Source organism: Ovis canadensis, chromosome 1 (genome assembly GCF_042477335.2).
Source record: "Ovis canadensis isolate MfBH-ARS-UI-01 breed Bighorn chromosome 1, ARS-UI_OviCan_v2, whole genome shotgun sequence".
Classification (NCBI taxonomy): Eukaryota; Metazoa; Chordata; class Mammalia; order Artiodactyla; family Bovidae; genus Ovis; species Ovis canadensis.
In genome coordinates, this window is record NC_091245.1 from 6,124,604 (window position 1) to 6,149,639 (window position 25,036).

General features: G+C 53.1%; 1 protein-coding gene across 6 annotated transcripts in view; it reads right to left on the bottom strand.

The window, feature by feature from the left end:
• AGAP1 (ArfGAP with GTPase domain, ankyrin repeat and PH domain 1) overlaps positions 1–25,036 on the bottom strand; it is a 573,926-nt gene that overhangs the window by 367,024 nt on the left and 181,866 nt on the right. For all 6 annotated transcript variants that reach the window (XM_069584757.1, XM_069584767.1, XM_069584775.1 and 3 more), the window contains exons 2-3: positions 12,543–12,601; positions 6,288–6,375 (exon numbers count right to left, since the gene is read on the bottom strand). In XM_069584757.1, the coding sequence (XP_069440858.1) occupies positions 6,288–6,375; positions 12,543–12,601 (147 nt within the window). The remainder of the gene's footprint in view (positions 1–6,287; positions 6,376–12,542; positions 12,602–25,036) is intronic.

Here is a 25,036-nt window from a genome sequence, read left to right on the forward strand (position 1 = left end):
GGAGCGGAAGACACAGCAGCAAAGAGCCAGGACCCGTATGGACCAGCTGTGCATCCCTGGGCCCCGGCCGGCTCTGCGCCAGCGCTAAGCAGAATCGTCTACGTGTTTACCCTCCCCGTCCCCACAAATGACCCTCGGAGCAGAGGGAGCAAGCCCACATTCAGGCGGCTGGCTAACTCACCCCGGGCCAGGAGGACCGAGAGTTTAAGCGGCTGAGGCAGGCCAGGCTTCAACCACAGGCAAGTGAGTTTCGGGCCTGGCATGGAGGCTCAGGGCTTCAAGGAGGAGGGCAGCCCTGTCACTGGGGACACTCGGGCATCCAGGCGCCCCAGCCTTGAGACCCCCTACGTCCCTGGATGCTCTGGGGCTCCCGGGAAAGACACCGCTCCTCCCGGGTCACCAGCTTGCCGCCCTCCTGCCGCTGTCCTGCTCCATCCCTGAAATCACTCAGCCCTCCTCCCCCACCACACACCCCTTGGCCCGAAGGCAGAAAAGAGGGCGCTGGGCAGGTACAGGTCCCTCTCCCAGGAAGCTAAGTCAGTTCCCTTCTTCCCGTGAAACCGCTAAGTCTATCAAACTCCGTACATCCATACCAACAAGAGAAACCGCTGCAGGCTCCTTTCAGCAAGGTTTTTAAGAGTCGAGACACACCTGGTGCACTTCCCCACACCCCGGGGCACAGTACTAAAGCACATCCCACATTCTATGACTTACTGTTCAGAAAGCCTGATTTCTCACCTTGACTAACGCACAGCACATTATGTAAAGCGTTCCTTGACTAGCCGTTATCTTGTCCTACACCTTTCCTTACTTCAGCGAGACATTCAGGTTTCTTCTGCCCTTTCAGCCCCTCCTCTTTATGCGGAAGAAGTCTCTCCTCCTCCTACTTGGGAAGGATGCAGGCTTCCCTCCCCACCTCCAGCATGTCCCTGGGGGAAGACCCACCCTTCATTCTCTGCCTGCACTCTGCCGACCATCCTAGTCTGTTCTGCTCCTCACAGGAAGGGTGCAGAGCCGCAACTCCTAGATCCAAGCCCATGCTTTCTGTTCTGGGGTGGTGGTGGGCGCTGCCACACGTGTGGGCTGGAGGGGCCTGAGAGCAGAGATGGATGGAGGCATCGTCTCCGGCACCGTCACAGCCCACCACCCTTAACATCTACCACTCCATCTGCTGGACAGTTTGATCCGTCTCAGAGCTGATGGGCCCCTTCCCCGCCCCCCACCACCGGGAGGACAGCTGCTGGGAACCAGCCTTTCTGGGCCCCAGGTCCTCTGTGTGGCCCACGACAGGAGACACGAGGGAGGAACACAGAGAGAGATGCCTGAAACTCAAAGCCCTCGGGGACACCACGCTCTCCCAGCTGCAAGGGGACGTGGCTCAGGCTGCCCATGTTCTCCATCAAATCCCCACATAATCCTGGGCAGCCTGAGTTTCCTTCCTTTCTCTTCTTATCTTGAAGGGAGTTAAAAACAGCGGCAGACACGTGGGGTCTGCAGCGGGGAGGCGGGGGTGCACGGTGGACATCGAGCATGCAAACACACGAGCTGGAAACTAATTACATGCCCAGATCCTCCTTCACTGGCCTCACTAGCAGCCATCAGCAGGGCACGGACGGCAGAGGAGTAATTTCCATCGGAAGTGAGTGACAGCTGTGAAATTCCATCATCGGTATGAAGGGCACATGTAAACCGACCAAATCTTTCTGACCTTCCAGGAGACCAGCCTGGGCCCGACCAGTGAGGCCTGGGGCAGCTACAAGGTCTTCGTCTCACTAAGAAGCAACAGGGCAACTTCGACAGCTCTGCGTCAATGCCCAGGGTATACTATACACATACTGCTGTGGGTTACCTTTCCCTAAAAATGTAATCCATTCCAAACCCTCAGTACCTGTGGGCCAAAATCCAGAGCCGGGTATCTTCATGACATGTAGGAAGGAAATGGGGAATCAGACACGGGGAGGCGTCCCTGGACGACAAGGCAGAGACTGCAGACGTGTCCGCAGGTCCAGGACCGCCCGGGCCTGGCAGTAACCAGGACCCAGACTCTCCTGAGTTCCCTCGGCAGCAGCCAGCCTGTAGAAGGCCTTGCTCCCGGACTCTCAGCCTCTGGAGCCCTTAGAACACAGCTCTAGTTTCAAGCCACCCAGACTGTGGTCACTTGTCAAGGCAGCCCTAAGGACTCGGATACACACAGGCTGTCTCACACACGATTAAAAAGGTTATGTGCGTGCCCCCAAATTTTACTCTTTGGATTATTAACACTTCCGTGGACTTACAGGTTCCCAGCTGAGTTACCTACTTGTGTGCATTGCAGGAAGGGAAAGTCGCTTAGTCGTGTCCAATCCTGTGATCCCATGGACTGTAGCCACCAGGCTCCTCTGTCCATGGGATTTTCCAAGCCAGAATACTAGAGTGGATTGCCATTTCCCATTCCATGGGGAAACTTCTTGACCTGGGTCTCCTTCATTGCAGGCAGATACTTTACCGTCTGAGCCACCAGGGAAGCCTGTACATTGCTAATTCACTAATTATAAAAACACACATAATATTTAAATCCATTCCCTCATTTCCAGTTGTATCTTGAAAATAATCTAAAGTGGATGCGTCAGCTATCTTTGCCACAAGAATAAAGTATTAACCAAAACGGATCACACAGTGAACGCACGACAGACGTCATCCTCTGAAAGCGGACGTAACCTACACTTGGGAGAAGGCTGGGGAGGTGAAAACAGAAGGCCCTGACCACCTTTTCCCTCTCAGGCACCTAGAGATCCCCCCACCATGGGTCAGAGTGACACTAAAGGAATGTTGTTCGGTCGCTCAGTCGCATCCGACCCTTTCCCACCCCGTTGACTGCAGCACGCCAAGATCTCCTGTCCATCACCATCTCCCGGAGCTTGCTCAAACTCATGTCCACTGAGTCAGTGATGCCTTCTAACCACCTCATCTTCTGTCACCCCCTTCTCTTCCTGCCCTTAATCTTTCCCAGCATCAGGGTCTTTTCCCATGAGTCTTTGCATTAGGTGACCAAAGTACTGGAGCTTCAGGTTAAGCATCAGTCCCCTCCAATGAATGTTCAGGGTTGACTACACTGAAGGTTTTTTACATATTGATTAAAGCCAAAGGACAGCCCGGTGCAGACAGGAGACGCACAGGGAAGCCCCAATGAGCTGTGTGCACAGACAGAGCCCGCAGCAACACGCCTCCCATGGAAAGCTGCTGGCCTGTGGAGATGGCAGCGTGTCACTCCAGTCGCTGTATAAGAGGCAAGGGGGATAAATCGGTAAGCTTCTCTGGTGGCTCAGTGGTGAAGAATCCTCCTGAAATGCAGGAGATCCAGGTTCAATCCCTGGGTCGGGAAGATCCCCTGGAGAAGGGATAGGCTACCCACTCCAGTACTCTTGCCTGGAGAATCCCTTGGACAGAGGAGATAGAGGGCTACCATCCATGGGGTCCCAAAAGAGTCGGACACGACTGAGTGACTAACCCTTTCACACTTTCAATAACAACAGCAAGGAAATGGGAGGGTCTCACAGCTCACCCAGAGTCCAGACCCCTCAGCCCAGCACCCATGAGATAACACCAGCAGCTGTGCCCTGATCTGACCCTTTGCTGCAAAAGTCGCTTCGGATGCAGCTGAGCTGCGATGGCACCACTGGCTTCCGGCACCCCCTGGAAAGGATCCCTCTGCTCCCACATTCCCCATAAACCTGGGTGGTGACACGGTGCCCGAAAGCTCCAGAACATTCACTGCTGTCAAGCTTCTCAGGGAAGCAAGCATGGGTAACTGATGGATGTTAAGGCGTCTGGCAAGGATTGATAGATAACACTTGGCAATTACAGGTTCCCGGACCAGAAGCAAGGACTCTTTATGTGCCAAGGCTTTTCTCACGCATTTCCTTTCAGAAACAACAAATTCTGGGCCCCTCCTGCCACCACGTGGGGCTTGCCCCAGCACGTGGATGTCAGTTCCCTGGTCTGGAGAAGAGATGCAAAGATGCATCCACCCCGCCCAGTCCCAGGGTGGCGGGCCCTGGGAAACAGGGGCTCATGTGGGGCTAAAGACTTCCAGGCACCAGGGGGCATCTGCTCACGGTTCTTCCAGGACCCGGAGGCCCCGGCGCATGTCCACGGTGGGCACCCCTGTAGGCTGCTGGCAATGCCAAGAATAATCCCTTGACCCGGAATCAAACAATGAGAGGACAGGTGGCCAGGCGGCAGGGCCACCCCCTGAAGGTGAGAGCAAAGATCGCAGACACACTTTCCCCTGACCTGGGAGCACTTGGGCACCAGCCCTGCTGAGGGGTGAGACACTTCCCCGCTACAGATGGAAGAAAGGACATCCCGAGAGTGAACTCGAGATGCTTCCCCTCTTTACAATCGAGGTATTCTGAAAATCATATGACACCATGAAATTCGCATCGTTACGAACTACTGCCTGAAAAGTGGAGAAAGTGGGGCTACTAAGACGGCGTGTCTGGGTCCCCCCACTGGGGATGGTTTTACTTTTGATGCACAAACACGCAAGAGAAAGGCTTCCATGTTCATCAGAATCTAAGGGTCCACCACACAGAAAGCACAGCGAGGCCCAAACGTGACGGCAGACACTGAAACGGCAAAAGTCACAATAACGACAAAGCACCACCACGGACGGGGGAAGGGGAAGCTGGCCACGGGCAGGAGACCTGGGGACCCCCACCAGCCACACCAGACGTCAAGTCGGGCAGGAGAGAGGCCAGTGTGCGGCCGCGAAACCAGGGCCCAGACCACGTAACCACTGGGGCCCCCACCCCCGAGTGAAGCCCAGGGTATCCTGGGCCCACAGGCAGCCTGACTCGAGGAGGTAGGGTCAGCAACCTACACAGCCTTATTCCCGAGGAATAAGTAGAAACCCAAGAAAAACAATCTCTAAAAGACTCTTGGGTGTAATCCAGGTGACCACGCCTAAAATCCGCACTCAAGACGCCAAGGCACATGCACACCAGCACACCCCGAGTACAGAGTCCAGGAGAGGGGAGAGGGGCCGCCTTTACTGCCTCTGAAGCACGCCACTGTCCAGCATCTGTATCCATTTCTCCGTGGCTAGGCATGCCTTTCCTCCTTGACTCCCACATCCAAGCCTTCACCTCTAACCTCCCTGAAATTATCATGTCGATATGGAAAACGGAAACATGGCCTTTTCCCTCACGTGTCCACCGAGAATTCTGCCAAGTCACGGCAGCGCCCCAAACAAAGGTGGCCAGAGAATCCCACCTTCCACACACTTCGCAATGATTACAAGGTGCCCAGCAACGAGAGTTAAATACTAGAACAGGTGTTACAGGGAACATGGGAAGCTACTCAGAACTACTGCTAAGAAGACATCTAAGGGACAAAACAGGGTGAAATGTTTAACTTAAAAAAAAAAAAAAAACACAAAAAAGGATAAGATGAGAACAAAATAGGATGGATAACACAGAACGAGGAGGCAAGGGAGGACTACAGTACAGAGTTGGGTCTCTCCTCGCTCTTCAAACAAGACAAGCGCTGCCATGAAGGAAATGTATAGTTACCTGCATCCATATCTGCAAAGAATGGAACAGCCAGTAAGAAAAAGAAGGAACCAGAAATTCAGTGTCTCAGAGTTGGATTTTTAAAAGGTTACACGGAGAGAAAATATAATTTAGAAAACGGTGTGTGTACACGCTAGCTGGATCTGGGGGGACACGGAAGCTGCCTGGTTTCCTAGCCTTCCTACCGTTGTTTCATTTACAGCGAAAAACAAAACGTGGATATGTTAAACTGAAGAAGTAAAAGCCTCATGGCAAAAGAAACAGCTTATTCTCATGCAGAAATGATTACTCCATGTTTAGAATGCAATATAAAGGGGGAAACATACTCAAACGTATGGTGGTGGTCATCTGAAGTACTCGGGTCTGCGACTATGGAACAGTCCATACAAATTACATTATAAACCCGACATCCAAAGTGAAGACATGTCCGAGCAGTAATATTTAAAGGCATTGACACTGGACTCATATGTGAAGGGAAAGAACCACCAGGTAAGAGGCATATTTAACAGTATTTATGGTTTGACTCTATTGCTCCCAATGCCAAGACGAAGTTAACGTAACTGGTTGGCTGCCACTACCACCGAAAAGGCAACATAGCTACGGATTTCTACCGCTTCGTATTTTGTTCTTTTTCTTGATATGGGACACATGACAGTCACGATTTAGAATATGCTAACGAAACCCTCGGCCAACTAAACTCTCTTGAGCTGGAGACTGTCTGCCAGAAGAGCATACCTTCGGGAGACTCCTCCTGGACATACGTGCCGGTCAGATAGCGGTGCACCAGGGCCGACTTGCCGCTGGCCAAGTTACCCACAATGCCCTGCAACACAGAAATGGACAGTCACTAAGGAGCGGTCAGTGTACCACGCTTTCAGCAACCTGCAAACAGACAGCAATCCGAAACATCATCTCATTAAATTCTTCTCCGGGAGAAAAAGGGATGCCAGCACCCTCAGTTAACATCACACATCTCTATCAGTCTCCACGGCCTGAAGAACCAACACGGTTTGGACACACGTTGGCTGTGGTGGCATTTTTCTAGATCCCTTGAGTGCTGGTTACACTGGGAAGGTGCACAGTTGAGTCAGCCCACCAACATGCATCAGGGACCCTCAAAACTCTCAGCAAGGCACGAACGAGGTTAAAGAGGACCCAGCGGCAGTACTGGGCCATAAAGAGATCAGGGGACATTCTGATACATTCCATCACGACCTCAGGGCAGGATCAGGAGTCAGGGAGGAACAGTGTTCAGGAGGGACTGGAGGGGAGAAAGCCGCACCAAGCAGGGCGGAGGTGGCGAGCTGGCCTGGTCTCTGGACACGGGGTCCCACACTGCAGGGCCGCGATGAGGACACACCAGGGGCCCGCATTCATCCTCCCTGAAACAGGCTCCAGAGAGATGTGAGGGACCACTGTCCCAGCAGGTAGGAATGCACCATCTCCAGGGGGCAAGGCTGGCTTTATCCCACCTTCCACCAGAGACAGCTCCCCCGTGGATAGCTCCCCACAGGTGACACGCCTGGATACAGGGACCGCCCCTCGGGACGCCCCCGCCTCTCAGGAGCTCACCCCCCACCATCTTCTGTGTGAAGATCCTCCTGCATGACAACCTCTTCCTCCCCCACTAGAACTGCGCCCCCAAAGCCACGCTGAAGCATCAAAATCAATCCCTGCTTAGGAAAAGCAGGACAAGAGCCCTGCCCCGTACAGTCTCCTCCCAGGAAGAGTCAGCCTCTCTCCCCGGCCAGCCAGGCCTCCGGGGCACACCTGCTCCCTCCCTGCTCACCCTGAACCACCCCCCAAAGTTTTTGATTCTATGGCTTCAAAGACACTGCTCAAGGTCACCAACAACTTTGGTTTCTGAAACCCCTCACCTTCTCTCTGCCCCACCCAGCCCTTCACCAGAAGCTGCAGATGAGGTTCTCTGCAGACTTCTGCCTTGGGCTTCCTCTTGGAATTCCGTCTCAGCCATGTGGGCTCCTTCCCTAGGATCCCCTGGATCCTGGATTCTAAAGCCCACGGGAGGGAGCCAAGGCCACATCCCACCTCCTCGTAAGGAGCTTCGGATTCCCACTGTCGTGTCTCAGCCCCGCCCCCGTTCAGGTAAACCCACACACATCCAAGGCTCCGAGTGGACACACCTGACTACTCACACCCGCCCGGAGGACAGTTTGTGAGCATCTCCACCGCTGCACGGGGCAGGTGGTGCAGTCCATCCACTGGCGCTCAGGACAGCCTTTAGCTCGTCACCCTGCCTGGGAGCTCCCCCTCCTCACCCCGAGAATACCAGAGATTCTTTACGATCAAGACTGCAAAAATGTGACACCCTCATTTCACAACTCTTGGGAAGCCTCTCACTCTGGCTACAGGCTGGAGTCCAAGAATTTCATGAGCAGACAACAAAGTGTCCCCTCCGCATCCTTACAATCAATCTTGCTGGAGGCACGTTGGCCAGGCGGGAACCACACCCACGCTCCACTCACCCGGGCCCTCCTGCTCTACTTCACCCAAGAGTTTAGGGTGGTCTCCGTGCTTCTCTGCACACCCAACACACTGTCCACTGCTGATGTTCTTGGCTCTACCTCCCACCACTTCACGTCCCCCAAGACCAGGAACTAGGTCTCGGATACTGGCAAGGACACTCCTCTGTGTCCCTACACTCAGGAGTTTCTGGTCCCAACAAAGTGCTGGGAAATATGGGGGTGGGTGGGTGGGTGGGTGGGTGGATGAGTGGGTGGGAGGGTGGATGAGTGGGTGGGAGGGTGGGTTGATGGGTGGGTCGGTGAGTGGGTGGATGGGTGGGTGCGTGGGTGGGTCAGTGGGTTGATGGGTGGGTGGGTGGAGTGGGTGGATGGGTGAAGTGGGTGGATGGGTGAGTGAGTGGGTGGATGGGTTGATGGGTGGAGTGGATGGGTAAAGGGTTGGGTAGGTGGGTGGATGGGGTGGACAGGTGGGTGAGTGGATGGACAAGTAGGTAGGAGGGAGGGAGAAGAGAGAGATGTTGGCTGGTTGGATAAATGGATGATGGTCCAATAACTAGGACAACAAACAGATTAATAAAACAGAACACATCTGACATTATTAAAATCTGACCTAAACCTCTGAACCCATCCTGTCCTTCCCACCAGTCAGGCTCCTTCCGTCCTCAACTTGCCCTTCCCTGCTTCATGGTCCGTGTGCCAGTGACCAAGCGCCACGCTCAGCCTCACCGACTCTGGACACCTAGACATTTCCCCACCAATCACTGCCCGAAACAAACTCTTATGCATGCCTCAGCCATCAGCTCAGACGTCACCTCCTCTGAGAAGCCTTCTTAATGCCACAGCCTCAAATAATGCTTCCTCCCAAAGCTCCCTCACCGCCCTCCTCACACAACCCCCTGCCTCTTACCTCTGTTTTCCCAGCATCGTATGTTGAGAGTCTGACTCTCTCCAGTGCTAACAAGGGACTGGCTGGCTCTCAAGTGGGTCTGGTCCTCCACCTCCCAGCACTGCCCAAGGCAGACGCCTGCCCCCGACCTGCCCCCCCACCACAACACTGGGCAATAAATGAATGAATGACTTAACACCAATGAGTAGAAATGAGATGCTTCATCACTACGGCTCCAAGCTCCGGACCATGTGGACAGAACCTAAATAAAGCTGTTTCCTTCCTGATTGGACTCCTGCCTTTCCTTTGCCGTGAGCCTCTATAATCTGAGAATTTTCACCTATTAATTATTCTTTTGCTCAAGGGCACCTGCTGTTTGTCAGCTTCACGCTGAGAAAATCCAAAACAGTATGCCACTGAATTGAATTTTTAATTAAGATTAGGCTGCTTCTTTCCCGAGGAGGAAAGTGCTCGAAATCAAACTCTATTCAGTCCGTGTTTTCTATGTGTGAAAACATTCTCTCCTTCTGACACGTCAACAATTTGCAAAGAATTAACTCGCCCCTTGCAAGGATCAAATCGCTCGATTCCCCACACGGGGCAGGGGGGGAAGGTGTTTTATTTGAACTGAATGGTCACCTCAGACACCTTTTTATGTGTGCACACCATGGGCTTTATTTTAATTTGAAACACTGGCAGAAACTAACAGCCAGCTGTGAGGAGAAAATAAAACAAGGGATGAAAATGCTCTTTAAGCTGCAAAGCTGTGCTGGGATCTGTGAACAGCTCCTGGATACAAACCAGAGAAGAATGGAATTGAGCCAGTCTGGGTCTCCAGGCTCAGGAAGAAGCAAGGTAACACGGGTAAAGGTGCCCTGAAACTTACAGAATCGTGTGTTCTGGTGGCAATACGTGACCACCGTGGGCCTGGGCATCCTCGGGGCAGAACTGTCAACTGTCAGGCCGTACGAGGTGTCTTTCTAAATTGATTTCTCTACTGCCCACACTCCACTGCTTACCTGCTAAACACGGAGTTGGCTGAAAAGAAAATTGAGGCTTTTGGTTAATAATCCCAGTTGGGAATTCAACGAAAAGACACGAACGGGATGTGACAAGTTGTGGACTGATGCCCCCCTCTACGAGGCCAGAGATCTCAGGAGTCCTTTCCTTTCTGCTTGGAGGTGAGCGGTCAGCACGTGATGCCTGCAGACATCCACAGGGACCCGAGTGCGGACCCGTGGCAGGGAGTCCGAAAGCAACCGGCCATTCATCATTTCCCCACTACCGACCCCACCTCGGGAAGCAGACGGCCCGGCGCTGCCCGTCTGGAAAAGAAAGCCAACACCAGGGAGTTCCCTGGCAGTTGGGTGGTTAGGACTTGTTACTTTCACTGCCGAGGGCCCAGGTTCAATCCCTGGTCAGGGAACTAGGGTCCCGCACGCCGGACAATGGGGCCAGCAAGAAAGCAAGCAAACATTGACATTTTTCTCTTTGACAGATTCCAGAAGATTTACGCTCAAACAAGATCTAAAGAGTCCACTTGAGGCCTGCTATTCTGTGATGGACCTGCTGCATTTCTGAAACGGAGTCGGGGATCTGAGGGGCACTGACCTAAGGGGCCTCCTGTTCTGGGGGCCGCACCCAGCAGGACACAATCGTGGCCCTGTGGTCACACACAGAGGTTGCCCTTGAACAAAGGAGCGTTTCTGTAGACGCTGGGCATGCCTTGGCACGGAAGGGGTCTCCCGGGGAGGCTGGGCTGCCCGCTGCTCCTCCCCCCAGCAGGAGGGTGCCAGTGGGGGTCCTGGCCGGCCCCACACAGCTCGTGGCGGGGTGGGCAGGCCCTTCCCCAGAAGGACTCCAGAACCCTCTGCATTTACTTGTCCACGAGATGCAGTCCACTCCTCCTGTGAATTCCAGCCAACTTTACGAGAGAGTTCTGTTTCAGGATCGTAAATCCACCTGTTAACACGGCCACCCCACCCCTCCAGGCATTGATTCCAGAACACTGCATGCTTCGGAAACACCAGCAGAGAACAAGTCTGGGTGGGAGGCACCCTCAGTTATCACGGGCTGGTGTGTGGCTCTGGGCAGAATCATCAACACCTTCAGCTCTCCAAACTGGGTCTAAGCCAGAGGGTCTGATCCTCAGATGACACTTCAATCCTCAGCTCCTCACCCGCACCAGCCACACTGGCTCAGGAGGGCCAATCTGGAACTAGGAAGCCTTCCTGGAAATCTGAGTGGCATCCCTGGCTGCTGGACCGAGACTGCTGACGGCACTTCCTGGCTGGGGCCCGCGGGGTTGGCCCTCTGCCAGGGGCGCGTCTCAGCGCACGCGGGGCAGAGCGGCGCTGTCCCTGGGCTGGGCCTGCAGAACCCACACGTCTGGGGCGCCCTGGGACGGCGGGCCCTGTGGTCTCCCCCAAGGAAGGTGTCACCGGGGAGGCTCAGACTCTCACCACGGTCAGAGTCCGCCACAAGAGACGTTTCACATACACACACACACACACACACACACACACACAACACACACACACACACACAAACACACAAAAACAAACACATACACACACAAAAAAACACACACACATACACACACACAGAAACACACAAACACATACACACAAGCACATATACACACAAAAAAACCACATACACACACACATATACACACAAAAAAACATACACACACAAACACATATATACACACACAAAAAACCCATACACACACACACAAATACACATACACACACACAAAAGAACACCTACACACACACACACACACACACACACACACACACACATATCCTCCAAATGCCACTTTTCACACAGCAACGTGGTCATGTAATAGTTCTACTGGTCCTTGTTTCCAATTTAAGGTGAGGGGTGCAAAGTGCGGAAGGGCTCAGAGGTATGACTGCAACAGACCCAAGTTACCTTTTACTTCAGCCAGTTTCTAAGCTTTAAATCTCCAGGAGATAGTGGAGGATAGAGGGGCCTGGCGGGCTACAGTCCAGGGGGTCGCTACAGTCCACAGGGTGGCCAAGAGTCGGATACGACTCAGCAATTGAACAGCAAACAAAGCTTTGAGTAGCCTCGCTGAATTATTAAAGCTCACAATGAGAACGAAGCTTTTTTCACTGCTCCTTCGTTAACAGTACATAGCCACATTTTCTTAATAATGAATTACAGTTATGACTTGATAGTTAGCCACAGAGACTTCCCATGACATCCCGCAAAGGACTGGCAAAGGTGTGGGTGGGTGGGTGTGTGAGAGACAAACCGATGAGTGTCTCTTGCTCACTGAAACACACACACCCACAGGTATGAGAGAACGGCAGGGGGGCACGCAGCCCTGCACACAGGCCATCTGCCTGGCCACCCATCACGACCATCACAGGCACCCTGGGCTCCAGCCCCAACCTCAGCCTCACCTGCGCCCCCCACTCCCCAGGACATACCGGACACACCTCTGGGCCCCAAGGGAGGAGACGGCACCCGCGATGAAGATGTGGGGTACTCACAGGTCACGCCACGCCTCTTCCTCGGCCCATTCCAAGCCCCCCTCCTGCAGGCTGAGAAACAACCAGGCTCAAGGCCAGAGCGACCACTCACCACTTTGAGCTCCGGGACGGATCGACTCAACGTCCATTCCTGGCTGTTCACGAAGGCATCTGTAAAACAGGAGGGTGAACGCAAGTGAGACGCCGTGACTTAACGGAGGGCAGGGTCAGACGCCCCCGAGGTGCCAGTTTTCAAACCGGAAGGACACGGAAGACGGTCCAGCCCCAGCCTGGGATCTCGTCCCCTGAGATGCTGAGATCTATCTGCCTGCCGCACATGGCTGCTCTGACACAGGTCTGTGTCCTGTCTGCTAAACCTCATTACACACTCCGACCCAAGACCACCAAGTCCTGCCCCAGCCCTTTAGGATCCAAGCTTCCCTGGGCGTTCAGACCTTTCTGACCCTAAGTGTGGGCCACTTGGAGGACGATGGAGGCTCTGGGTTTTCTGAAACTGAGCCTGATGCCACGCAACTTTAAGCCTCAGGGTTTCCCCTAAAATAGTAGTAACTTGCTTAAAATTCCACCAACAAAGTTACAGTAGCTGATGGCTGGACTTTGAAAATTCGAGTGTTTACAGCATGTCATGGTTTAGAAGACCTCTGAGCTGGACTTCTGATCCTCAACAACACAACAGACACTGAAGATCCAGTCAGGACACGTCGGGGTGACATGAGGTATGTCGGAAAGACCGGGGATGCCCAGCCACTGTGCGGCCCACTGCAGCGCCTGGCCCCCCAGTCAGCACTCTCACTCTCAGGGCGGCCTCCCCTGACAGTCTCTGCCTCTCAGCCCCAAGTGTATGGGTGGAGGTGACCGCCCCACAGGGAGGACCCCGACGACCTGATTCCCCATGTCCCCCACCTGCCGTTTCCCTTCATGGCACCCCACCCCGCCACCCGCTCTGTGTACTTAGGGACGGACAGACGGAGCTGGTAACGAACACGGCGGCTGCCCCAGAGACACCCGAGCGGAGGGCCTGCCTCCAAAGGGCCTTCAGTTTCCACGCCTTTTCTGAAAACCCCTAATTCCTTCATGCTACACGATGACCAGAAGTCAAATCGCAAATGGCCTAAAAGTCAAGTAATGCCAGGGTTTCAAACAGATGCCCGACTTCCCAACCCGACGGATGTAGGAAGGACGCAGCGCCCCCGGGGGCATCGCAGAGAATGACCAGAAAACACGCGGAGAAAGCAGACGGTGACACGAAAAAACAGACGCCGCCGGCCCCTCGAAGGCGGAGGCTGAGGTCTGCAGGCTCAGAGGCCTTCCTCATACCGGGCAGAGGAAGGCCGGGCTGGGGGATCAGGATGCGAGGGGAGGCGCCAGGCAGCTGCCAAGGGCCTCCGAGGCGCAGCTGAGAGCTGGCAGGGACCGGGGTCCGACAGCAGAGACGCTGGACTTCGGGGACTCGAACGCCCGGCCAACTGGCAGAGTGAGTGGGCCCACTGGAAAGGAGCTCAGAAGGGAAGATGCTCACTCAGGAAAGGGAAGGGCAAGGGCCACTGCTCCCTCCACGGAAGGGAGCCAGCTGGGGGCCACGCGTCAGGGGCACACATTGATCGGGTACCTGCACACCCACTCTTTGGCCAGCGGGCACCACCCTAACGTGTCCCAGACAAGCTGCCCCTGCAGACAAGTTAACCGTGGGTGCTCCAGTACAGGGCCCGCCTAGCCCTCGTGTGCACTCAGCACACAGGAACCAAGGCCACACCTCCCCCGCAGTGAACAGGGCGATCAGAGAGGTCACAAAACCTCACTGTCTGTCATCAGCTGATCTCAGGGAAACGGGAACGCGGACTGTAGGGTTGGGGGTGGGGCGATTCCAACGGTCCAGGGAAGTAGACGCCAGCTGGTCCATCAACATGAAATACCTGGGCCAAGAATGTCTCCCAAAGCCGGGCTGTTGCCTGCCTGTAACAGCCCAGGGCTGGTTACATGCATGTGGATACATTCCTATGTGCTCACTCAGTCACGTCTGACTCTCTGCGACCCTATGGACTGTAACTGGCCAGGCTCCTCTGTCCATGGGATTCTCCGGGCAGGAACACTGAAGTGGGTTGCCATTTCCTTCTCTGGGCTACATTCCTGTAAGGAAGGCTAAGTCACCAACAAAAGCCTCAGTGTACCAAAGCGCAACCATCCCGAAGCCACAGTGATATGTGTGTGTGTGTGTGTGTGTGTGTGTATGCTGAGAACGCTTCTGGAAGCATAAATACTTCACAGTTGCTGATCTAGGGTTAAGGAACCAGCCTGGGGACAAGGTAATGAGACTTTCTTGTCATTGCCACCTTTCAGTACCCCTCAAATTTTACACCATCTGGCATATAAAAAAAATTTCAATAACACAGCTTTTAATACCCTTAGTAGGAAAACAAAGAGGGTAAAGTGGGAATTAAAATGAGCTTCATTCACTAATGCTCAGCTGATTTTTAAGCACATGTCACCAAAAGATTATGTTTATCACAACAAATATTACATATTCATAATAAGCAGGTCTCCATTAAATAAAGACAGTAATTATATAAACACTGGAACAACGTGTGCGGTGCCTTCTTGCTTGCAAATGAATTTTCCCTCGAGCGGAATACATTTGCTCGTGAGAACTAGATTAATGAAATTAATCCTTAATTTAACTGACCAGAAACAACACATCTTCCATTTTAAAAGATGCACTTTAAAAACGTTTGTCGCCTCCATCATTGCCCGATCAGGACAGAATGCCATCTCCAAAGAGGTGAAATGAAAAATAACAGAAGACGCAGCAAGCGGCACCCGCCAGAGCCTTCTACATGGTCCTCCTCTACGGATCGGGGCCTTTCCGAGGGCTGCACTCGCTAAGCGGGGACGACAGAGCTGACAGCATGTCACGGGGTGAGCAGGGTGGGGACTGTAGGGCCCAGACCAGCCAGCTGCCTGTTTAAGGTCGTGATCTGGGCGCGTGATCTGGAGAAGAATTTCCGGACAGGAGGCAGAACGAGAGGAGAATACAGGTCATTAGGGTGGGAGACACTGTTAGAACAGCAGGCCAGCTCAAGGGAGAACCACCGTTGACCAGAGAGCTCCTCAGTCCACTTTTATACCCAGGGTGCAAGGAGTGGGGTGGGGGTCTTGTGGGTCCTTTGTTGATTGGACGGGGCACATATACTGGGTCGGGGGGAAGAGTAAGGCACATACCTTCTCCCTGGTGGCTCAGCTGGTGAAGAATCCGCCTGCAATGGGGGAGACCTGGGTTTGATCCCTGGGTTGGGAAGATCCCCCAGAGAAGGGAAAGGCTAACCCTCTCCAGTATTCTGGCCTGGAGAATCCCATAGACGGCACAGTCCATGGTGTCACAAAGAGTCGGACACGACTAAGCAACCTTCACTGTGGGGTAGGAGGGGAGACGGGTTATGCTCCTCAGGAGGACCTAAAACCCGTGAAAGGTTACGCCACAGGGGAGGGAAGGCGATAAGGGTCTGGTTTTTTCCCTTCCTGCATTCCAAGACCCTCCTTGGTCTTATCTGCCCTTCAGTCCCTGGGTCACCACGTTTAAGTTCCACGGTGCAGCAACCCTCGGAGGATAAGCACACATGCTCCTGGAACATGCCCTGGAAGCCTGTGTGTGCGCCTGGGAACGCCTGTGCACGTGTGTGCGTGTTCTCAGAGCAGTTAGAATCCCAAGTCACATTTCTGAGCTTCACTCAATGCCCCACTTAGAGTAGAACAATATTAAGAAAACACATTCCCGCACGCTGATGGAAGCGCAGCTGATGTTGTCGTTAACTCCGTCATGTCTCTTTGTGACCCCAAGGACCATAGCCCGCCAGGTTCCTCTGTCCATGGGGTTTCCCAGGCAAGGATACTGGAGTGGGTTGCCATTTCCTTATCCAGGCGATCTTCCGAACCCAAGGATCAAACCCTGTCTCCTGTGCTGGCAGGCGGATTCTTTACCACTGAGCCACTTTGAAAGTCCCTGGACTGGAATTTTGAATACAACATGGCTGGTGACCACTGATTGACTGCATTGAACCTGTGACACTGAGGCCTCTTTAGAAGATGTCATAGCGGGGCTGGCAAGTGCCCAGGCTGCAGAGGACCCTTGGTAACTGCCCAGCAGAGTTTAGGAAAGGAAGGTGGTTCGTCATTTCTTATCATTAACATGGCTCCACTTCAGATTCCATGTTACCTTTTCAATTTAAATCATTAACAGTGAAAAGAAACGCTCAAAGAACACCAAGATTAGGGAACTAAAGTAACAGGGAACTTTTATTAGGAATGAAAAACCCGAACTATTAGCTTCTTCAGAACAGAAATCTGGAGGCAGTCAGAGAAAGAAAGCAGCCTCCCTGCAGGAGGTGGTCAAAGCGACTCACAGAACAAGAGGTGTTTGCACGAAGGGGAGGGAAATCAACATGACTCAACATGGGGTGGGGGAACCGCTCAGCCCAGTTCTTCTAATGTGTATGCATGCTCAGTAGCCCAGCCCAGTCCTGTCCTACTCTTTGCAACCCCATGGAGCCTGCCAGGATCCTCTGTCCCTCGGGTGCTCTAGGCAAGAATACTGGAGTGGGTTTCCATTTCCTCCTCCAACGGAATCTTCCTGACCCAGGAACCAAACCAGCATCTCCTGCATTGGCAGGCGCGTTCTTTACCACTGAGCAAGGACCAAAATACCTGAAGCTGAAGGAAAAGACACCAGCCCTCCGCTGTCACCCTGGTATGCCCAAGGGCCACATGCATGGCATGTTATTATTTTAGGATTTGAGAAAGGCAGTCCCTACGCAGCTAAACACAGATAGCGGTAGAATTCTTGACCAGCTTAACTCTGTTTTAAGATAAAACCCAGTGAAGGTCAGATTGTGGAAGTGCACTGTGTCCACACAATACACTCTACTGTGACGCTGAGCAAGCAGGAAGCTGCCAGATCCGCACTTTCCAAGGAAGGGGCGCTTGGCGTTCGGACGGGCAGTGCCGAGCCCCAAGAAACACGAAACTCACGCCATCTGGGTCACCCACTTACGGTGTCATCAGCAGTCTGTTGCTTTACATGCAGCTTTCATTCATTTTAAGTCTTTTACAATAGACAACAGTGAGCCCTAAAGGTGAGATGCAGATGTGGGGAGACTGTGGCCTGTCAGTGTAGGTCCCGCCCTGGTAGACAGGTACCCATTCTGGGGAGCGACGCAGACGATGGGAAGGCGGGAGGGCGCGGAAGGACAAGGGAAGCGCTGTTCTTCCCTCTCGGTGTAATCGTAAACCTAGAACTACTCTGAAAAAATAAAGTCTTAAAAGACGTTTTTACAAAGCACACATACACGCGCGCGCACACACACACACACACACACACACACACACACACACACACACACACACACACACACACACACACACACACACACACACACACACACACACACACACACACACACACACACACACACACAGTAAGTGGGTGCCAAGTCTGGACCTGGAAGACGGCCGAGGCAGACGTACTGACACCACCACACTGGATTCACTCCTGTTTTGGTCCTGACACTGCTGACCACGTGGGTCACTGAGTAACAGGCGTTTACACACACACTGCCTGAGAGAAGGACACTGCTGGGAGCCAGCTCCGGCGCCGCCTGGCCCGGGGGAGCCCCGAGGGCGCCGGGCGGGGCTCCTGCCGATTCCAGCCAGCCTCCACCCACAGCAGGCACCTTAACAAAAGGCCCACGTGCCGCACATCTGGACCACTGGACCCCGACCACCTCGGTGAGGTCGGCTGCCCTTGGTGCCCCGAGACTCTGCACTTACTTCTGAGGGAGGTGGCCTTGAGGCCTTCATAGTAAACCTGAATGCCTGATGCAGGAGGAACGTCGTCATTATACAAACACTGGAGAAAACCCTTTTTCTCCAGGCTGGCTTCTTCCTCCTCCAAGCCGGCCTCCCGTCCTCCTCCCATGGGCTGCTGTTTTCCCACACCCACAGGCACCTGCATCAACGTAGGCCCTGCATCAATGTGGCTTTGTCCCCTGCGGAACAGGGTCCACCTGGCTGTGCCTGCTGACCTGTGGGGCGAGGGCAAGCAGACAGCCTTCCACGGAGGGGCTCAGACAACCTGCAGCTGGAAGCAAAAGCTGCGACCATCCACTTGGCAGAGGAAGGCTGGACCCTGTGGGGGGCCCCCCACTGCACCCTGTCCCCCAAAACGCTCGTGTGCACCCTGTCTCTGAAACAGCCTGAGCCCCCTCCAGAGGACACACACAGATCAACCTCGAGGGGTTCAGGAAGGCATCTTAAGCGTGCACCCCCCCAAGACATCCCAAAGTCCCCTCCCTGTTCTTCTGAGGGAGATACAGCCACAAAGGACTCAGGCTTATTTCAGAGAAAAGCCTCTCTCCTCGGCAGAGGCTTTTCTGGGCCACTGGAGGAAAGCAAAGACGGAGGGGGCTTTCTGGCTCCTTCTTCAGAAGGGGCAAGACTCTGCACTCCACGGAAGGCTGCCGATACCCACACAGGGGAGGACAGACCTAAGAGCAGCGGGGGCAGGGAGCAGAAACAGACACAAATCAAATCCAGCAATAAAGCGGCTCAGCTGTTTGTTTTTGCTCCCAGGAGAACTGTGCTCTTTCCCTTGCCTGGGACTTTCTTAAAATTCATCCTGACTCCAAACTCCTTTCAATCTCTGCTTTTCAATAGCACTTAAGTGAGGGACTCAGCCCTGGTCTCTTTTCAAGATTATTCACATGCAGAACAGCGCCTTTAACCAGGAAATTTAAGGCTCTCCTTATACCCTACACACACAATAGGCACCCAAGCCATAAAGGCTCCCCACTTTTAATCCCCTTGGACCAAAGAGAACACAGAGGGTGTGGGTGGGCAGGGGCAAGGACGGATTCCCAATTAACAACTTGCTGCCCTTTAGGGATTCTGACCTCATCAACTAATTCCTAAGTGCGAGGAACACAGGTGAGAAATCGTCCAGGAAATAATCACCTCCTACTGGGCAGAAAGCCCACCCGCCCCCTTTTCCCCTTGGTACTATTGGACTATTTCATATTACTACAGCATCAACTCTTCCATTCTCTTTACTTGACTTGGTGGATCAAAAGTCTTAAAACCAGTTGGATTTTGCAAAGTCGCTAAAAAAAATACTTCCTGTCCAGCGATTTCTTCCAAAATCTTGGGAGTTTATTTATTGCAGGGGATGAAGACGGCTGCAGACTGTATTAATCTCTGGGTTCCACCAATAACCAGGAACCCTGAGTTAAGATCTGCCAGGGAGATTACCCCTTCATTACGTCCATTTCCACTGAGCCTGGAGCAAGCGGTTACACTCTGACATTCAGACGAGAAGCATCAAAGCTGTGGCTGGACTTCCTTCTTGTGCATTTCATGCTAAAAATGAGCACCATACATAACAACCGCCTGGCATAATACACACCTTGGGGAAAATGATTAATGAGGAGGGACAATCTTAGTAGCCTATCTGGTAGGGGGACTGAAACCATAATAAAAACTTCTTCAGTTTTGCGTCCAACTCTTTGTGAGCCCTTGGACTGCAGCACGCCAGGCTTCCGTGTCCTTTATTATCTCCCGGAATTTGCTCAAACTCATATCCATCCAACCATCATATCCTCTCCTTTCCCTACAATCCCATTTGGATCCAGTGATCCAGAGGTTGCAGACAAATCTTCTGAAATTGTGTTCAGGGGTTAAAAAAAAAAACAACTCTGAAACCACAGATGACTTTTAAAAAACAACCTACTATCATCTTCAGGATTGAGATGTTTGTCTGAAACGTTAAATTTCCAAGAATTTTTTGTTTAACTCTTTTTAGCAACAGAAAAGTGAGGGAGCATTTATTTTTAGCTTAAAGCATTCAGAATCCCAAAATATAAAGGGAAACAAGAGCAGGGAAGAGAAAGCACAGCTCCAGAGAACCCTGGTCTCCGCCAGCGCTCCACTCAGCCTCCTTTCTGAGCTGAGAGAGGAAATGCGCGTCCCTAATAAAATAAGAAATCCATTTCGGCTGCAGCAGGAAAGAGCCACACCGCAGGCTGGCTAATACATTTACACGCTGATGACTCTCCAATGGAGGATTTAACAGAAGCTCACTGGCAGCAGTTTTCCAAGGGATGATTTGACTTCTTATTTGAAAATCCTTGAATATCTATAATAAACGGAATAGGCCATAAATCTCTGGGTTACCAGATTCCTTCTGGGATTCCCTGGAAGTTTAAGTTGGCTTCCAGGGGCCTCAAAGACCCTCGAAGTGTTAGGGGAAACACACTGCCTGAAACTGCCCGCCCTGGCCAGACACCACAGTGACCATTCAGGTGAGTTATTTTACAAACAGGAGGTCCTGGTAAGGCACGCAGAACTAACAAGTCACCATCAACCGGAAGAACTGGAGGAAGCCGAAAGGAGACACCACGTGTCTCACTACCTCCCAGAACCCTTCTTGCTGACATCCACCTTGACTGAGCAACAGGTGCACCGCCAGGAAGGACTCTGAGTGAGAAAGATTGACCAAGGACAACTGGGAAACAGATCCCATTGCCGTAAAACCTGAGACAGTGAGCCGTGCGGCGCAGCAGGTCTCCCGCGTCCGTCCCCTCAGGCTCCTCTCTCCACCCGGTGCCCCTTTCCTATGAAGTCTCTTGCTTTGTCAGCAAGCGTGTCTCCTTGGACAATTCAATTCCAAGTGTTAGACGAGCCCCTCTTCCTGCAACAGAAGCAGGCACTGTCCCACCCCCAATCCAAAGGCCCTTCTCAGTATAGGGTGACCCCTGCCAGGCCACCCAGACACCCCCAATCCCACCATCGTGGACACGACTGAGGGTCTGCAGTCCCAAAGCATCTTTTCTCCCCTGAGCCCTGATGTGGCTCAGAATCCTTCTCCACACGACCAGCCTTTGATAAGACCTTTTCTCTTCTCCCTAAGGAGCCCCCAAGGCACATGCTGTCTGCCCAGATGAGCTCCAGGGGACTGTGCAGGCTTCTTACTTACAAAAGGATGGCTGATTCCCTTCCCTACCATAAAGAAGGCTAAGTGTCGAACAGATGCTTTCAAACTGCGGTGTTGGACAAGACTCTAGGGAGTCCCTCGGACTGCAAGGAGATCCAACCAGTCCGTCCTAAAGGAAATCAGTCCTTTATATTCATTGGAAGGACTGATGCTGAAGCTTCAATACTTTGGCCACCTGATGTGAAGAACTGACTCATTGGAAAAGACCCTGATGCTGGGAAAGACTGAAGGCAGGAGGAGAAGGGGCTGACAGAGGATGAGATGGTGGACGGCATCAGTGACTTGATGGGCATGAGTTTGAGCAAGCTCCAGGATTTGGTGTTACACAGAGAAGCCTGGTGTGCTGCAATGGGGTCTCAAAGAGTCAGACATGACTGAGCAACTGAACTGAACCCTTAAGGTGGCAGAACGCAACGTGGCCGCAGCTGTTCACTCTTCGGAGGCTTACTTCATGGCTCTAGGAGTGGATTTGGCCACTAAATGCCCCAGGGATTTTCAGAAAGAAGAGTCACCGAGTGTGTGGAGGTCCCATTTCACCAGCACTGAAAAGGGTCACAAAACTTTGGCGAGCAGGAGAGTGCATTCAACTTTAAACGTATCTTAGGGTCACAAGCTACAATGTTATGAAAGGTCAGCTCCCATTCTTCCTGTTAAGCCAACCGCTGCCACCTGAAACCTTCCTATATTATATTTCAGTTTTACACACCAAGGCGATCCCCAACTAGACACTGCTGGTGTCTGCAGGGGGCCTCCCGGGACCATGATCACCTGGCTGAGCCCCCGTGATGTCCCCAGGCCTTCACAGTGACACCAGACCCTCCCCCTACCAAGGGAAGGAAAGACGCCAAGGCGGGGAAGCACAGGTCTGAGTCTGGGGTCTCAGACACCTCGCCTAGGCCAATCTTTTCCATCTCTCCTTCCCAAACGAGCCTGGGCCCCAGGCTTTATCAGATGCCCACAGCAGTTCAGGCTGCCAACACCTCCTGCCTGGCCCACAAGCCAGCCCCTGGCTTAGGCCACCTTCAGGCTCCTCTCTGTCTGCAGAGCACTGCCAACGGGGGCTGGATAAAGACCCACCCAGGGTCTTAGCACAGAGGAGATGGTCAACCTGAACTGCACGGGGACTTACAGCTGAGCCTGGGGTAACCGCTTCTGTAAGTGGGAACAGTAACAAGAATTTTCAAATGATAGTTGGTGTGATGAGTAACTGAGAAACCGTAACACCGGCTCCACACTAGGGTCCCGAGACAAGGGCCCTAGGATGACAGAGCCCCCGTCCCACCACTAAGACACCAGCTCAAGGTCAAGGACACACAGCCTCCGGCCACTGGCTCCTGGCACTTCTAAGCAGCTGTTGGCTCTTCTTATTAAAGTCTGAGTCGACATATATATTAAAAAGTAACTTCTACTGTGCAGCTCAGATGCTGCTGGTGGGTAACCTTCACTTTCTTTGTGAAAGTTAAGACAGAGCTGAAACAAGAAAATTCTCCTGGTTAAAATAAACCCTGGGAAAAAAGAGACATCTTGTGTGTGTGTGAAGTCGCTCAGTTGTGTCCAACTCTTTGCGACGCTATGAACCGTAGCCTGCCAGGCGCCTCTGTCCATGGGATTCTCCAGGCAAGAATACTGGAGTGGGTTGCCATTTCCTCCTCCAGGGATTCTTCCCAGAGATGGCTTAGATGTTTACAATTCATAAGCTGCATTTCAGTCTGTCCTGTGCTGGATATAATTGAGTCTTGACAGTTTTAAATTCATAAAGAATTGTAAATAGTAATATTTTGTAATTCATGGTGCAATTAATGTTTATAATAAGGGGTGGATTGCTAACAGATCCAATCCAATCCAGAAGATGACTACAGAATGAGCAAGCAGAAACAACTCTTTTCCTGTGTGCATACTCTGTTGTGTCCAACTCTTTGCCACCCCATGGACTGTAGCCTGCCAGGCTCCTCTGTCCATGGGATTCTTCAGGCAAGAATACTGGAGTGGGTTGCCATTTTCTTCTCCAGGGGATATTCCCAACCCAGGGATTGAATCTGAGTTTCCTGCGTCTTCCGCATTTGCAGGCAAATTGTTTACCAATGAGCCACCAGGGAGCCCATGAATTCTGTCCCTCCAGATATAAGGTCAGCAGAGGTGTGGAGGCCATGTGGCCGGTGGGATCCAGGACTGCAAACCCCCAACAGCAGAGCAGAAGGTACAGAGCCCACTGTGTGTTGCCATGGCCTGCCCATCACCAGCACAGAGTCAACTCCCACCTGGGCCTGCAGGGGACACGGGTGAGCGGGCGTGGATGTAGTGAACCCCTTCTGAGCTGCTCCAGGAAGCTAAGCATCTGAAGCAAGAGACGGTAACCAGCACTGCCCCAGCTGAAGGTGGGAATTCCCGCGTCCAGGAAGCAACTCATTTGGTCTCTTGCGGCCCCATCCTTTACCCTGGAAGACAAGAAGCCTGCACCTGGTCCCTTCAGCCTCACATCCTAGAATCTTCCCTTCAAGGAAAGATTCTTCCCTTCAAGGAAAGATTCTTCCCTCCCTTGCACACCCTCAGTGCCCTGGTGCATGGGGCAGGCCAAGCGTCTCCCAACTTAATGGGTCTGCGCTGGCCAAAAGGGAGGTTTCACAGACCTGGGTTCCTTGTGATGGGTACAGAATGGCCTTCGGCTACCATTACCCCTGACTTAACATAGATAAACAGCAAATTAAAGCAAAAAGAGTTGGGATAGTTCTCTCTCCAGGGCGGGAACGGGGCTCACCTCAAGTCAGTGTGTATGGCTTTCTCTCACAGTAAGCCTGCCGCCCTTGCATAGGAAACGGGTAGGGGTTTCAGGCTGCCCCTACCAATTCCGGGGGCTGCTTTATAAGATTAAAACAAATACCGTCCGTGAGGCTGCAGTGTCCAGCAAACCCAATCATGCTCTTGCAGAAGGTCTGTCAAGTTGGCTGACGCACCTGGGCCTCCTCCCTGCGGGCTCGGCCTGGGGCCTCCTATCCCAGAGACGAGGACGCAAGCTGCAGAGTGCAGAGGTGCAGGCCTGCTACGTCGTCACACCTGGGCGTCCAATGAGCACTCCAGGGCCTGCCTGACCTCTGCGCCCCTCTGTCACTGCCTTCCAGGGTCGGTACTGTGCAATGCATGCATGTGCAATGCATGAAAAATTGGAAGATAAAACAAGTGCGCCAAGTCCCTCCCCACTGGTCAGGGCCACGTCCATCCCCACTCTGCTAGTCCTGGTACCCAGCCCTGCCACGCACCCACGCATGCACCGTCTTGGGCCTCCTCTCCTCTGTTCTGAGAAGAGGAGAACAGCCAGTGGTTACAGAGAGGAATGAAATCCTTAAGCTCACGACAGAGGGCTGGCAAGGGTCACAACATCATGGGTACCCCCCAGCATCTCCGCAAGACTCCACCTCGGTCCCCTTCAAGGAGCATCCTGGGAAGACAGCCTCACCCTGCTCCGCCCCTCTGCTCCCAGGCTGGGTGTCCAGCGGTCCTGCACACACGCGTAACCTGTGGGACACGCCACCCACTTCCCATCTCTTGCCCCGGCA